At 35.3% G+C, this 17,010-nt stretch overlaps 1 protein-coding gene across 1 annotated transcript; it reads right to left on the bottom strand.

Moving 5' to 3' along the window:
- Positions 1-5,743: 5,743 nt before the first annotated feature.
- LOC128992161 (uncharacterized) lies at positions 5,744-16,589 on the bottom strand. The gene is made up of 3 exons (XM_054415601.1): positions 16,424-16,589; positions 9,199-9,533; positions 5,744-7,281 (listed from the first exon to the last, which is right to left on the bottom strand). The coding sequence occupies exons 1-3, from the start codon at positions 16,530-16,532 to the stop codon at positions 7,135-7,137; spliced, it is 591 nt and encodes a 196-aa protein (XP_054271576.1). The 5' UTR covers positions 16,533-16,589; the 3' UTR covers positions 5,744-7,134.
- Positions 16,590-17,010: the final 421 nt, after the last annotated feature.

The following is a 17,010-nucleotide window of genomic DNA, read 5'->3' as shown; positions in this document are numbered from 1 at the left end:
CTGAATTAGCCATTTTTTAATTAGCCACCATCAAAATTAGCCACTTTTTAAATAGTAATCTTTTAATTAGCCACCATCTAAATTAGCCACTTTTTAATTAGTCAACTTTTAATTCAGATGGTGGCTAATTAAAAGGCGACTAATTAAAAAGTGGCTAATTTAGATGGTGGCTAATTAAAAAGTGGCTAATTTAGATGGTGGCTAATTAAAAGGTGACTAATTAAAAAGTGGCTAATTTAGATGGTGGATAATTAAAAGGTGGCTAATTCAGAGGGTGACTAATTGAGATGGCGGCTAATTAAAAGGTGACTTATTCAAAAGTGGCTAATTTAGATGGTGACTAATTAAAAAGTGGCTAATTTAGATGGTTGCTAATTAAAAAGTGGCTAATTTAGATGTTGACTAATTAAAAGTGACTAATTCAGATGGTGGCTAATTAAAAGGTGACTAATTCAAAAGTGGCTAATTTAGATGGTGACTAATTAAAAAGTGGCTAATTTAGATGGTTGCTAATAAAAAAGTGGCTAATTTAGATGGTGGCTAATTCAGATGGTGGCTCTTTGAAACTCGAACTCTTTTTCATGCCGAAATTTCAAAACTTTAACCATTATTATCATTGAAACGATTAGGTTTATGAAAAAAATCACAAGAATAAAATTTGTCTTGTAAGAAAAATCAAAGTTGGTGGCCATATTGGAAAAATGGCGCTAAAATAAGTTTTTCAACTTGACTACAAATTTTTAAATAAAAAATCCAAGACACTTTCCATTTAACTTTTTTTTATATCTCTTATAGTTGTCGAATAAAACGGCTGGCACACTTATATCAATCACCCTGTATACGTATTTTTTTTTCAATGTTGCGGTGCACAAAAAAGCCAGAGTCCTGTAAAATCAATATACTGTACTATCCATAACCACTATTTGCAAACAAACTGTTAATAACTATGTATAATTTTAAAGAGTAAACTATTCACCCCAAATTTTATATCAAACATTTAGTTGTGCGACCTCGTATAAAAAATCTACAAGGAAAAGTTTCATAAATCAATCCGTAAAAATAATTTCTATGTTTATGATATTTTTTACTATGAATATTTAGGATACCATGGTAAGGAGTAAAGATTAGCTGTTGTAAAAAGTTGTAAATTTTTATTGTGGCAATCGTATCAATCGAAATTATTTATTGATTGATTTATTATGTAAGGTCCCTATTGATAAGGGCCAATTTTTGTTGATCGCTCGACATATCGATGGTATAATAACACAATCGTAGACCTAATAGACGAAATAATCGAATCGCTTACTAAACAACAACTTATTTGCATTAGCAGAATTTAAAACAAGCTGGAAGTCGTTTTGAGAGGTTATCTTTAAAAAATGTATTCCCTTTTCTAGCTTTGTTTTTATTAATTAATGATGCAATATGACCTTTTAACCCTCGCTCCCTATGTGGTGAACTATATTTTTTGTTATGAAATATACTATTTTTACTTAGGCTGAGTTCTTGCCAATCTTTTTATGTTTAAGATACTTTAACCCCTGAGGACGAGCAGATTTCAGGTCCCACTGTGTCGTTAACACCTTTTTACCAATCGTAATAGAAAAATGCTGTTATCATCCTGTGGTGTTATTAATTAACCATAATACATATACACACTATTATTAAGATATTTACGTATTACGATTTTTTGTTGTAAAATGGGGTGGAATAAGGCAGAAGCTAAGGGATCAGGTCTCCACTAAAAATCGTAATATTTCAGTTATTTCTTATTCTATCTTTTTGAACTTGGTATCGTTTGATAGGGAATTAAAAATACTAAATGAAAGTGTTCTAGACGTTTTTTCATAAAGTCAGCCGTTTTTGAGTAATTTAAGCTTAAAAAAATTAAACGGCCGCCATTTTAAATTAAATTAAACTTAAAATTTTTAAGTTGAATCAAGATGATTTTTTTTCTAACATGGGTCTCTTTTACCTTATCATACTTACCAAGCTGTATAAAGATTTGTTTAAAAAGTCTAAAGATAAAAACGTTTATGTAAAAAATCCCAAATGGTCGATATCTGGTTAACGAATCGATTTTGGAAAAAATGTTATACGTAATTTTAATTTCACCAAAGAAATTACTTGGTAAAATATGTCCCAACCTTTTTTGAACACCCTGTATAAATAGGGGTCTGTATCCATTGCCTATGGGTGCTGCTGGTGTAGTGTATACTGTAGATTGCAAGACTTCTCCCTTGAAGGCTTAGATTCAATTTATCTCAGTCAACATTAGATTTCAGCGATACATACCTTTACCTGGTGGTTCCAAACCCACCTTAATCTGTAACTCCAATAATCCAGAAAAAATATCTCTCAGGAGGGAGAAATGTCTCTGTATTGAAGATCTCCCTCGAAACCATAAAATCATCCTTGACTTTATAATTAATTTATCAAACTACGAAACATACAATAGCGATACGATACGACTATTCGATTATTCGATTACTCGATAATTACCAGCACATTAATCACCAGAGGCATTTCCATATTGACGTCGTTCCCTAACCCTTCCCATCCATCACTGAGCCGGTGGCTGACCTCCCCTGGGACCCTGGGTGGATCATCCGATGACGCGGGTGTACATGGGGATGACAGGGTAAGCGGCGTGAGAAGTCGACGGTCTTAGATTACCGTGGTGAGTGAAATGTGATTAATTGTTGACGACTTTTTAGCATTATGGATGGTGTTAAAGGGAGTTTGTTGGTAAGTGATATGTGGTTGTTTAGTGGAAATCTGCGTTGTTTTTGTTTGTTTGTATTTTTATGGCAATGAAAAGTTTAATTGTGGATCCATGTTTTAATGTATTTTACGTACAATTATTTTGTATAATTGTGGTAAAATTGAAGCGTAGAATACCAAGTGAATCCAAATATTTTAACTCCATGTTTTTATTATCCACAAACGAGTGTAAGGCGTGACTTTATCTGTAAAATATCACCATCTTGTAAAGCTTTCATCAGGCTAGGCCTAGTACAAGTTGCGGAAATGCATTGGTGATTCAAGGTATTTGAACCAGCTGATATTGGTGGTTTATTAGCCTATATTTGAAGCAAAATAGAGGAGTTTGGTTCGCCTGTAAAACGTTAACAGTTTCCCGCCGCCGTACAGAGCTGCTTGGCGGGTAGCGTTGGATAGTCGACAGGCACAGCTACCAGAATTTTTACTCATGGAAGAAAGTGAAATAACTGTCATTGTGTAAAGATAAAGTGCACATCAAACTATTAAAAGTTAATGCGAGAGTTCATTATAATTGAACATATTCCAAATTATATTTTAGAATAGTTTTCATTGATATATGGGTTCTTTTCAAAGAATAATTAATACGAATTTTTACTGTTAAAATTTGTTACTTTAGTCGTAGTTTGTTTGTGACTTACTTTTAATTATTTAATTTACTTAACTGTACTTGTATAAATTGTCCATTATTATGTAGAATACAAACCATCGATGTAATAATAATAGAGATCGATGATACAAACCCATGAGATTTAAAATTACCTATAAGGTAGATTTGTTTATGATAGTTTGCTTCTCTTTTTACTAGTCTAAATTGTTATCTCAAGAACAGCAACGGTTTTTTTATTCATGATTTTTCTGGAACAGAGTAAGCAATCTTTCACAGATTGATGGTAGGTAAAATAAACATAATATATGTTCACTATTATTTATTCAATTAAGCTATACAACAATAAAAGATTCATAATTTATCTTAGAGGATGTCTATGAGTCATATATTTTTTGTCACAAAGTGTGGACCAACTGCTCTATCCAAGGCATTGCCAAATAGCCAAAACCCTTTGGTATCGCCTGGATTCAAAAAAGCTTGCAAAATCGAAGCATCATCCTCTTTAGACCAGCTATAAAACTAACCTATCTAATTTAACCCGCAACTAAATAAATAAACGTCATTTTTTGTAAACATGTAAAAATTGTAATAACATTGGGCTGAATTTGTTTTTGTATGTTGTTGAAATTTAAATTCAGACTTGAGCCAAGAGTTCTATCAGTCCTCAAAAAGCCTAACTTGAGGCCATCTCAAAGGAAATATTAAAAACATCACCATATTAGTGTGGCAATTTATTAGCATATGCATGACAACTCAATTCCCAAAATTGCGAATTTAAATTGGAATATTCGTCAAAAGGAGAGGCGCCGGTGGGACTAGGATCATTTACTGTTTTCATTTACATAATCGTTTGGTTAATAACCTCGTACATTGTACACGAGGTAAAACTGATCATTTAGGTCACACGCTTTGTCTTTGGTTGACATTGAGATAACGTAGTAACGTAGCTTTTGTAACGTTATTGTAAGATAGTTTACAAGATTGTTGCAATTGATCAATAGTTTACAGCTTGTTCGAATATATTCTCTTAATGTTAGCGTCTTGGACCAAAGTATGCTGGTTCGAAACCAGTCGTCTCTACTATTTTATAACTGGAGTCGCCATTGGACCCCATGCAACTTATACCTACAGTATATCACTGTCTTTATATCATCATGTAGATGAATTAGTCATATTAGGCACATATTGCTATATTGTGACAGGCATTTGAGTTAGAGAAAACGAGCATTTAAAATTAAAATAGAACATCAACGAAAAAATCCGTTACCTAATGTGTATGCACCTTAAAATTGCCTTCGATCATTCCAAAGTATTATAGATCTTAGGACGTGTGTTAATCATGTTAATCCCTATGGATCTTCATTTCCTATTTTTAATGTTTATAATTGTGACATTAATGGTCATTTTTCTAATGGAGATACTAATATTTACATTCTATTGTGGCTGTCCCTCTTTCACTATTTGATATAATCTGGAAAGGCCCTGACGATTAGCTTTACTGGATACCAGACCTGTGGCGTCTGGAATTAGGTTACTGATTTCCAATCGCTTCAACTGATTACTGACACATGTTTCTATATTTGAGATGTATTAGGTAATGAGATGTTAAGGGCATGGTCAAATCAGATTCCTAGAATAGCCATTTAGGATATTTACGGTAAATGTCTAGCAATGGTTGTTTGTCTATTATTTTTTGTTGTTGTGTTTTTTTGCCATTTGGATTGAAGTTTTTTTTAGGGAGACGTCAAGTCTCTGGCTTTGTAATTAGTATCCATAAATGGAACATGGGTTGATAATCTTATTTGGGATCAAATCAAGAATATACCGAATTGAAGGCGATTACTATTTCTATTTGGCTACCTAGAAAACACTGCCCAAACTGTATGGAGAGAAAACACATGTAGCCAACGGCTGATAATTTAATTATCTATCACTATCTTTTAAACAGAACATTACTTCTCAACATACAACAGAGATGTGTTTTCTATCCTGGATGTCCTTGTGATGGACAAAATTGATCTTAATCATACTGAATCTTTGGGAAACAATATTGTCATGTTCATCATACCAATACTAATATTACATACAAATGTAAATGTAAGTTGATGATAAATTTATAACCTTCACGGAACGGATTTCTGGACTGGATAAAATTTCAAATACTAATATGTTTAACATATTAGATTTAATGTTAAGTTAAATATAACTCTTTGACTGTAGATGCAGTCAGTGATATCATTAGGCCTACACTTTTATTGCATATTTTATATATTTTTAATGGGAATGTACATTTTACTTAGTTTGACTAGATTCACCTCTTAAGACTACATAGGTAAACACATAAATAGACAGTTATGAAATAAATCAGCATTTATTTTTACACATATTGAAATAATGCAAAATGTCATCATTCATAATCGTTGTAATAATAATAACTTTTACTACATACAAAAGTGAAAAACTGTACAAAATTGAAAGACCTGTGGTAGCAAAGATAGCAAGCACTTGGGGCTTAACTGATGATATCTATAGTAGAAAAAACAAGCGACAACTGTCAAATGATCAAAATGTTGAGGTTATGTTTCACAAAACCAAGGCCACCATTTTGTACAATCAAAATCTTCCAGAACAAAACATAACCTCAAAATGATTACATATATTGTGTAGCAAATAAATTACAATAAAATAAATGTACAAAATTCAAATTTTCTGAGCCGAATTCTCATCACAATTCTTATAGGCCTTCAAATATGATTGTGCAAACGATATAAAAATACATGAACACGCTTAAAATCCTATCCTCTAGTCTACGAACACTACTGACTAGGGGTAGGTTGAGATCATACTTATGTCACCAGATAACATCACAGTAACGCTTTGACGGAGTCGTCCCATTGGCGGGACGACCGAACCACAATACAGCTCAATATACACAACAAGCGCTATATACACTGCTATACATATACAATCAACGGTCATCACCAGTACGCTTGCCTTGGACCCTTTACAAAAATAATCGTAACAAAATCTGTTAGAAATCAACACCAAAAAATCATTTTTGTATATAAAAATCGCTAAAATATGTCATGTCTTTATAAATTGTAACATTTAAAAATGGCAACAACGTGTATATTGAAAGACGACGGGAATTGAACTGTAAGACACGTACACTGGTGCTTTTGAAACTACAATTGGACAATGGAATACAAAACTATCGAAACACATCGCAAACAATGATATATGAACACGATAAAATATTCTTACAAAATTATCAACTTTCATATTGCATCTTAGCGTAAACTAACCTAGATTAAACTACAGGTTCGAACTGAACCTTTTGAAAGACAAGAATCCACATTGGGCAGCTTTTTAAGCTAACAATATTTATATAATTACAATTACATAACCATCTCGATGTAAACACTCAATGCTATGTACAGCCCAGTGGACTATCAGCCTTTAGGCCGTGTCCACTCTACTTCCAGAGATCATGTGAAAACTATCAGAGTAACCCTTGGGCCTCTACAAAACAAAAATAAAGAAAGAAAGAAACTAATTACAACTATACATATGAACAAAACTTTACATTACTACCCCTAGTCTGTGAGATCAGAGTTTGATTTAATGGTTTGGCCATCTTTGGAACAATTATTACATACTAGGACAGACGAGATTGTCTCAACGACTAAGTGTTCTAGTGAACTACTGTTTGGAACTTGGAGCTTGGTTGGTTGGTTGAGGAGTTATCGCGCCCGCACCAGCATCCGCCAGCCTACAAGTAGGATCACCGTGGTCAGCAGGGAGTGACGGAAGTGGGAAGGAACCAGGAGCGAGAACAACCCTGAAGTCTTCACTTCCAGCTGTAGATCCTGCCTCTCCTGCTTGGGATACTGAAACAGATACAGAAACTGTCAGACACATCAGACTGGAACACAAAAAAGAAAGAAACTGTCAATAGGACTAATATAATTTTGGAAATAATTAGAGAAAAGAACTGTCAATTTTTTTTTAATTATCAGTTATTTGAGTTATATGATTGTTTGCGATAAAATTTCATTCTGGATATACTCAGAGAAAGGTTTTAGGGGAACAGCCTGTCAATGTTTTCATTCCGGAAACACCTGATAAAAAATGTAACAATCAGTTTTAAAAACCGTCTCTTTAAAAACACTTCATGTATAGATTACTTGTATAACTACAGCCTAATGAGATCATAAGGGATATTTATTCTTTAAGGGCGTATGAATTACCAGAGTGTTGAATAACCAGAGTATTGTAAAACTCCGGTTACGAAATCATGTATCATTCTAAACTATAGAACTTGCTTCTTAGTTTCGGTAAAAATCTACTTCCATACAACACATTTTGAAAACAACACAACACATCATGTCTTAAAAGAATTACTATTCGTTTCTAAATTGAGACTCTATGCAAACCCTGTGATAAAAACCCAACAAGTGGTTTCTTTCACCAAACAGTTAAAGAAGTTATAAAAGTGGAAAACGCAAAAACTCAGCAAACAATCAACAAACAGAAAAACAAACTTGTTTTCTTTCCTAGCTCGTGGATACTGAATGGACTCGTAGGCAAAAAGGCGGATTGAACATTTAGTATGTAATTGTCCGTTTTACGAGATGAAACCAGAGGTTGTAAAACCCGACTTGCCATCTGGCGAGGCGTAGTTGTAGCCATTGTCCTAGCTCTTAGACCAATTGAAGGCAATGAGCCGAGCAAGAAAGCAAGTGGAGCTAACCAAATAGAAAGATAAGCTCTCGCGAATTGCCACGAGGTCGATCTCGAGTACCCAGAGTCAATTAGAGAAGACACTCGTGGCAGATAGGGTAAAACACGCATATGTTGTGACAACTTGACAACTTCCTTAAATACCCGTATCCTACTACATCCACGCAATTGGCTCCCCCAAGAATGCGCTCGAATCAGCACTTCCAGATTGGATTCGACAAAAGACGATGATGACACCAGCGGCTAAACGGAACAAAAAGGTAAAATAAAAGGGGCCAAATTGGGCGAGGGTGCGGGTGAAGGGATAAGAAAAGAAAGACAAAAGAATGGAGGGACTGTCAAACGTGACAGTTACGATTAAAACGAGAGCCGTTGTGAAAGGCCCACGGTGCCGGAACAAATTGGGAGCCCTTGGCCTGATTGGGTAGCTTTTAATGTGATTGCCCAGGGTGCAAACCACCCCGACATATGTGTTGACCCGCCAACTAAAACGTCTCGTGTCACCGATTGCATTAACTAATGCTCGTTTCGCAGTAAATACATCCACCCTCTCGCAAGTTGGTTCTCCGTTTTTTGCGGAAATTAGTTTTGAAGCCGTTTAGGGTGGGATTGCTCTATTGTATTCCTATAGGTTTGCAACGGAACGAATTTTAAATAGATTGTGATAGGTGATTTGTATTGTGTTTGTTGATTATGCAAGGCTGAAAACACTGTAATGCGTTGTTGTAGACAAATTACATGGTTAAAAGAATTAATAGTTTTTTTTTTTCAAATAGTGGATTCGCTGTTATGCATATTTCTGTAAACGGGACGAATCGGGAATACAACGTACAAACTACATATTTACGCTGATGAAGATTTATACTGTGCATTAGGATGAAAGCGCACAACACAACTCGGTTTTGTAAAAAAATTACTCCTACAAAAATTAAACTGCTTTATAGTTCTAATCGTCGCAAAAAAATACCAGGGCTAAGCATGAAAATGTAAAAATCCTATGGTTTTGGCAAGAGCAGTATTTTTCATCTAGAAACTACGTTCTTCAAGTAGTATTCCAAACTCACCTCTTCTTTCCTCAAAGACGCCGTCTTGAACTCCTCCGCGATCCTCCTCAGTTGCTCCCCCACCATCAGCCAGTCTTCCCGCCTGGACGACGCCAACCTCGTCGACACTTGAGCTTGAGCGAGAGACGTCGTGGAGTTCTGGCTCTGGTGACTTTGTTCTTGGTTCGGACAGCATCGTCGCCTACGCCGCTGTCGTCTCCTGGAGCTCTGACAGAGACATTGGCAGTCGAGGGTGCTCGACTCGGGCAGGTTGGAGTCTAGACGGTGGCGTCTAGGAGTGACGTCACCATCATGTCGAGACCTGCTCGGCGCCGTCTCCCCCTCTCGACCTTCGTCTGCAACAACAAAATGACCATTAGCAACCGTACCTCGTACCTGACTGGGGTTTAGATCAGATGATTTAGAATTTATGTGATAGGCGTAGGATTGTGTTTGATCTTAGTCAACCCTTAATTTCTCAGTGGAACTCAAAAGAATTTCTTCTATACCATTAAGCACAGCCTAAAGCTTTGTGAAAAGATTCTGGATCGTCTTGACTCTAGAATTAGCGACGTAAATGTTACTACCAAAATTGCAATTAATCATAGAACTCACTTGGTGACAAGATAAATGGCAAGCTATGTCGGCCAGGCCTATCTAATCAGAAACAGGACATCCTATAGCTGGCGCGTGTCTGAGTTATCTATACTATAGAGAACTCCTAGCACAAAACTTTCTGTGATTATTTTTTTAAGAGACACACGGATCAAGAGTTTTATAATTTTTCTCCTTGTTATGATTATTGAGTTAACGTTGTGTAAACGCAAAGCTTTCTGAATGGATGATATTGCACTATGCTGAACCCATAAGCCTCTTAAATATATACAAAATAATAGTCGTTTTTGTAAAAAATATATTGTAGCTCAGCATAACTCTCCATCAACGTAGAGAAATCAGTTAAAATCCACCAAAACAAAGCCCTTTCAAACCCCAAGAGAACACTTCAATACCCAATTCTGTCATAGGAAAAGAAAGACCATTAAGAAAAATCTGTTTCGACCGTAAGGTGAAACGGTGGAAGAGAGCACCCCGCTGGAGTTTTTGCTCGCTAAATCGCTTCGGGGCAGTCAGATGGTTGTTTTGACGGCGAAACACCTGTTGGACCCTTGCATGCTGCAACCTGTTCGAACAGGTAGAAGATACAGGTGTGCCCCAAGGATCGATCTTGGGACCAGACCTGTTCGTTTGCGTCACAATTGCCAACCTCAGAACAGGTGCTTCGTCCCTTTCACTGGCTCTCTTTCCACCCTTAGTGATTTACGACGTCTTTTGTGCCCTACTTGCTGACGTTTGTCAGGGTTTTTACAATGGAAACGGATTAAACACTTTTTAATTGATGTCTTTGAAATTCTACATGAAGTGATTTTAGAAATCAAAAAAACTTCCAAAAGTCAATTCAGTCATCCTACATCCTTGGACGTGTAGTACAGTATTTAATCCACATCCATGGAAGCAAGATAGTGACAGAATGTAAACAAGATGGCGTGGCAATGAAGTAACCATGAGGCCGTGACGCGATTCTTGCCCAACACCGACCTTGACGGACAAGGAAGTAGTTGCATTCTGTCCACACCGCGTTAACTCTTGCACAGGCTGCAATTACTGGAGCACGACCATGAGGGAAATCTTGGAAACACCGAGATCTGATCCGCAATCATCAGGAGAAATCCGATAAAACTTATAACCGCTCGGGAAGTTCGGTGCTTCTAGCGTTTCAAGAGGCTGCAATTGCTGAAGTAGGCCTTGGGGGAATCCTGGAAAATGATTAGATTGAAATCGGTATCTTTCAGGATACCCCGATCAGGATATTTTGGTGTTTCTAGCGTTTTAAAATTCATTATCGGACCAAAATGTGTTATCATCCAATTAAAAGCCTATCTTGACTGAAAGAACTATTCTCTTGTAGGCCTACTTGTGGCTAAGCGGTAGACATAAAACATAAACAAATCTACAAATCCATATAATACATTATATTATATTCAATCACGGCGCAGTATTACCCACTGCTGTCAACTGGGCCAGAAATATTCCCGAGCTTTTCACAAAGGTTGTGAGGTTGTGGCTTGTGGAGAATATGCAGCAAACGACCAAATTCGATACTCTATAGATTCAAGAGGCTTAAACATATTTTGTTTAGACTCTACTTTTTTTGATAATCTACAGTAGTAGTCGTAGATGAAGCAATTGCAATTAATTAAAGTGGTAGCAAAACGGGAGTGCCGATGGAGACCTGTGGGGGTGCGTGCGTTTAAAGGGACTTGACCTGGTCTCCATCGGCACTCCCGTTTTGCTACCACTATAAGCCCCTAACACGTAATTTTCTACAAACAATCAAGATGTATTACACAACAATCGCCTCACTAGCTATTCCACTTTATAAACATCCTCTGCATTTCTTTTAGTACGCCACAGCTGTGGTTTTATTTACTGCGAGGTTGGTAATTGGCAATCAGCTGATGCAGTTGGCGGGAACAGTAGCCGCTGGACGCGTGGCGGAGAGGTTATGTTTTGTTTATAGCTGGACTGGCCACGCGACGGGGTCAACGCTCGCCGCGCCGCGGGCGGGACAAGTACGAACCACTCCATCGCTTACACGCATCCACGCTTTTATTTTTCTTATTCCTGAACGGTTTACTATTTTAAAGCAGTTGGAAGCTATAATTATCTCAGTTTCTGGGACCGGTTCACTGTTTACTACCGACTGTTTATAGGATTCTGTCGGACTGTTTTGTTCAGCTGATTTGCATGTTTAGTTGAGTTGAACTTCTTCACGCAGTAAACTGAAAATGTTGTTTATAAATAGTAGCCTATATAATCAAAGTAATCTTCACACGACATTTAATCCAATATAGACAACATGTATTTTATTTTGTTTATTTCGTTTGATTTTATAGGCCTAATATTAATATTGTACGTTTCTTCTTTTTGTAGAGTTTACAGTATTATATTGTATGTGGTTTAACCTTGTATTTTACTAGCATTTTTATTGGAAGTCGTACATGTTATTTTCGTAGAAACCTTGCTTGCGCATATTCAATTTATATACCACTAAAATTGTGTTTTTGCAACTTTTAAAAGATTGGCCATACAGTTATACAGTACAAGTATCGTAAGTAGATGAGTCAATCGAAAACTTCTTCAAGCATAATGTTGCCTTCGTTATATAAAAAAAACATTAAAGTATACTGTTATGTCCAATATCAAGTGGTTTAAAGTTAATTATTTGTCACGCCTAAATCGCTATAGACCTAATGTTAAAATTTTTTTTATAATTTTCTTACAAATCTTCACAATGATTTCTCCTAACACTTACTAAAATATTACAACACAGTTTTTCATCGCGGTTACATAATAAGCATATTAAATCACGGAACCGTATTTCCCGCGCAATAGGCAGCTTTGGCGGGAGATATTCCCGGGTTTTCCACGGAGGTTGCAAGGTTGTTGATCCTCCAAGGTCAGATCCCTCACCTCACCGTCATCTTCCTTTATTTCCGGTCAATTTCGTCACCTTCCCACATCCGGTTAGGACTTTACCGCGTCATTCTATCTCAATATTTTTCCCAAATACGAGACCAATTTAGTACTTTTACAGCTTATTAGAGTGAAAATCACAATTAAATATTTTACAGACACAAGAGTTTAGTAAATTTGTTGTTCTTACTTATGTGACATAAAATTGTGTAATTCCGAAAAAAAACTCTCTGGATGTGTAGATGACGTGTAATTAAATTCGAAGGTATATTTAGTTGTCTCAAAAGTGTTATTTTTATTTTTCGTCTCTTAATATTGCACATTGATAATCATTACCCATATAACCTCATATATATTATTAAAGTTTGTCTAAGACCGTGTGGTGAGAGGAATAACGCATTAGGTAGTATACGCAGCGCACAAGAAATCGCACTGTATAATATCGTGTCTTCGTTTTGGTACACAAAATGTGATTATTGTTGATATTTTAACTCAATACTTACCGATCATTTTGTCAATTCACACACACAACAACAAAAAAACACCTTAAAAACTTACATTTTTATTTCCAACCAACAAATGTTTATTTACGAAAAATAATAAAGCATTTTTGAAAAATTATAATTTAGCCCCCACTAAATTTATAACTCAAACACGCGTCAAGAACCCAGTTTCTTCTGTTCAGTAAAAAATCTAACTACCAAAAAACCCTAGCCCGGGCGTGCATCCTACATCAAGAAGGCCATAAAAATGTAAATAGGCTGAGTATTTGGAGGACAGATGGGATTTGGCCTTGGGATAAAAAACTGCCACGAGAGCAACACGCTCAGCCACATGGTGAAGATGGTAAAAAGCTGACACGAGCGGGGACAACACATGGGTCTGTACTAACAAATATCTGGATGAGTTACTGATATGACTACTTTTTACTCATACTTCAAACCATGCCTAGAGAGTCAGGGTATCAGATATCATGTGGTGATTGGCGGGGTTTGAACCCGGGACTTAAGGACCGAAGCTTCGCGATTGCCACTAGACCATCTCGGTGTTGTAACTATACTGGAAATTGAGTTGATAATTTTGTATCTAATTTTTATTGTTTACAGATATTACTTAAATATAATTGTTAAAAAATTTTGAGGGTACCGGTAATTATTTTGATAAGAGATCAAATTTTAGAATATTTTGTCGTGTTAGTTAAATTTATTGAGATTTTATTCAAAAAGATCCAGCATGAGAAATATTTAATCCTACACTCAAAAGATAAACTATAAAAACTAAACTATAAAACTATAAACTAGTAAACTATAAAATATAAACCTTAAAAGGACATTGACTAATTTATTTTAAAACAACCTGCACTTATGAAATTCAAACAAGTTTAAGACCTAGTGACGGTTTTAATTTACATTCCTAAGTTAAATTTACGTTAATTACAAAACTTTTTGTGACAAACGAACTGGCCGATACCACTTGATAAAAACAAAACTATATAGCATTAAAACAATAATTTCGTAAGTTTTATGATAAAAGGAAATCCATTGCAGGTCCATAAAAGAGGGACCGGAACTAATTTGTTGCAAAATTTTAGATCCAACTTAAAATCACCATAATTACTTGCTCATCACCTATATGTACATCTATTTATATTCTTAATCCCAGTTATTCTATCAATGAAATATCTCCAAAATTTTAATATAGGCTACCAAAAATTATTTTAAACCCGCAAACCAAGGTAAAAAAGTTGAAAAAATTCTCAATAATTGTGTGCGTATAGAAATACAACCGATAAATTTACAATAAAATATATTATAAAATTCATATCGCCAGCATATATTGTACGAATGACGAAACATGTTCTATATATTACATGAGCAATACAACCTCGAGCCCCTTTCACTGTACTGTATTTCAATTTATGGAAACAGACATTATTGCAAATCGTGTGTGTCGTAAATAAAATTTAACAACTTACTTTTTTACGAAATATTGCATTTTCATATTTTATTTATTTATTGGCACACTATAATTTTTATTCACGTAATACTATGATATGGGTGCTACCTCGATGTAAATGTAAATTGCAACATGATTTTGTAAATATTAGCCTATAAAATTATTATAATTATACATTATTATCTTAGTATAATATATAATGTTTAATAGGTACTTACAACTTAATAGGGAGCCTACTTATGGATTTAATATGTGGTACTTTTATGAAATTACGTAAGTTTTAGTTATTAAGTCCTAATTGGAGTATTTATCACTGCTGTAATACACCACGCCTAACGTCTCTCTTAAATAATATTAAATATCAATAGGCCTACTAAATTTTGAATTAATATCATGTATGATATTAGGTAAATTTTTAGTCAATATTTTGAATTTAATGATCTCGTTTGTTTATTTTACTGAATAAATGCAATCAGTGTTAATTTCAACACTTTTGGCCAACTAATCTAATCTCGGTATTTCAAATATTGGTAAAAAAACTAAACAAAATGAAAAAAAAGTCCAAAAACTGATGACTGCCTTAACGATAACAAACCATGAGTTTTTAATTAATGTAAAATTCGTTCAATAAAATATGTGATTTTAATCAAGGCATTTTAAAATTATCAATGTTACTGTCACTAACCAAAGCTCAAAAAATATTATTAATTTGTTTAGGAATTTACAAACAAAATTAAACAGACCAAGTTAAACCTAACTTTTTATAAATTATTTTTCTTTTTTCAAATTTTCAAAGACCGATATCCAATATCGTATGGTGCAACAAGTGACGTCACGGAGAGATGAAGTGATCGACAGCAAGAGTCAAGGCGAAGGACGAAGAGAAAGTTTGTTGACTTGAGATGTTAACGTACGTGAATCACGACGTGCGTCACGCTCAACGTCGCGTGAAGTGGACAGAAGGAATGCGTGTCGTGGGATACGTGTTTTTGTGTTGCCGCTCGTCGGAACCGGGGAATACTGGAAATGAAATTCCGTACAAAGGACCGACTACCTGTTGCGCAAGACGTAATTTAAGTTTTTGTTAATTGTTTTGAGATATTATTGTGGATAAGATATTTCAATCAATTTTAGGGAAATTTATTAAAAATAATATTATATTTTAGGAATAAGTTTAGTGTTGAGGGGATGGTATCTCGGATTAAGTGTTGTAATATTGTTAATTGTTTTTGGGTATGGACATTTGTTGAGAAGTTTCACTAGTTGAGGTAAATTAAGAAAACTTATCCGTAATTAAATGTTGAAGTTTAATATTAAGTGTTAAATAAAGTTTTGGTACCTATTACCTACAAATTGTACATCTTTTATGTAAAAATTTAAATATTTTTTTTAATACCAAGAGAAATTGAACACCGTATTGGTTTCCTATTCGATGAATGATAAGTAAAAATTACGTTTTTTAATTAATTTGGAACAATTGATTTGATAATCAGTTAACGTCGGATAGTTATCTCTACAATAAATTTAGTTCCAAAGTTTACATAAAAATGTTTTTTTTTAGTTATAGCCTAATTACGTTTACGTAAACAAATAATTTGTCAACTTTATAAATTAAAAAAATATATCGACAACGCTACGCACTTTTCCTAAAAAATATTATTTGTTTAAAATATACAATAATAACTAATTAAACCTTATCTCAACACACTTGACCACAAAATTTCTAAAACCTAAAAAAACAACACACTGAACCCACCTGTATTCCTCAACAATATCTGCCTCAGCACATGATACAAGTCCAGCAACAGCTGATCCAATCTCCGCTCCTCTGGTTCGTCCACGGGCAAGTTGAAAGGGATAGCCATGTCACTCGCCACAATGCACTGCGCGCACTACAACCTCTCCCGTCGACGTTCGCACCGCTTCTGATTCCGTTTGTTGCCGTCCCAGCGGCCCGCGCGCGCCAAACTGCCAGCTACTGGGGTTACGCGGTCACATGACCCGCCGCAGCCAATCGCGGCGCGCCTCCCCCCACCACCGCGCTACAACTCCGACAGGTTTTCAAAAAGATCCAATAACAATTTTATCCGGACCTGTTACACACTCGGGCGTCTTCGTGGATGTTCGGGTCACTTTCACACCTGTGGTGTTTACTGGTTTTGTCTGTAGTTTCGATGACTATGTATCTTTTTTGTTATATTTACACACAAAAATATATCAACGCTATTGATTTCTTAAGTTGGATTTGCATTATGACCATTTTGTATTCGTTTGGCATTTATACATACGTTGTAGAAAACCTGCAGTGGGCCTATGAGTACAAATGCTGTATTAACTTTTTTT

The sequence above is a fragment of the Macrosteles quadrilineatus genome, unplaced genomic scaffold (assembly GCF_028750875.1).
Source record: "Macrosteles quadrilineatus isolate MER2022 unplaced genomic scaffold, UCM_ALF_1.0 Scaffold_4__1_contigs__length_99947679, whole genome shotgun sequence".
Lineage (NCBI taxonomy): Eukaryota > Metazoa > Arthropoda > Insecta > Hemiptera > Cicadellidae > Macrosteles > Macrosteles quadrilineatus.
This window is presented reverse-complemented; position numbering and strand designations above follow the sequence as displayed.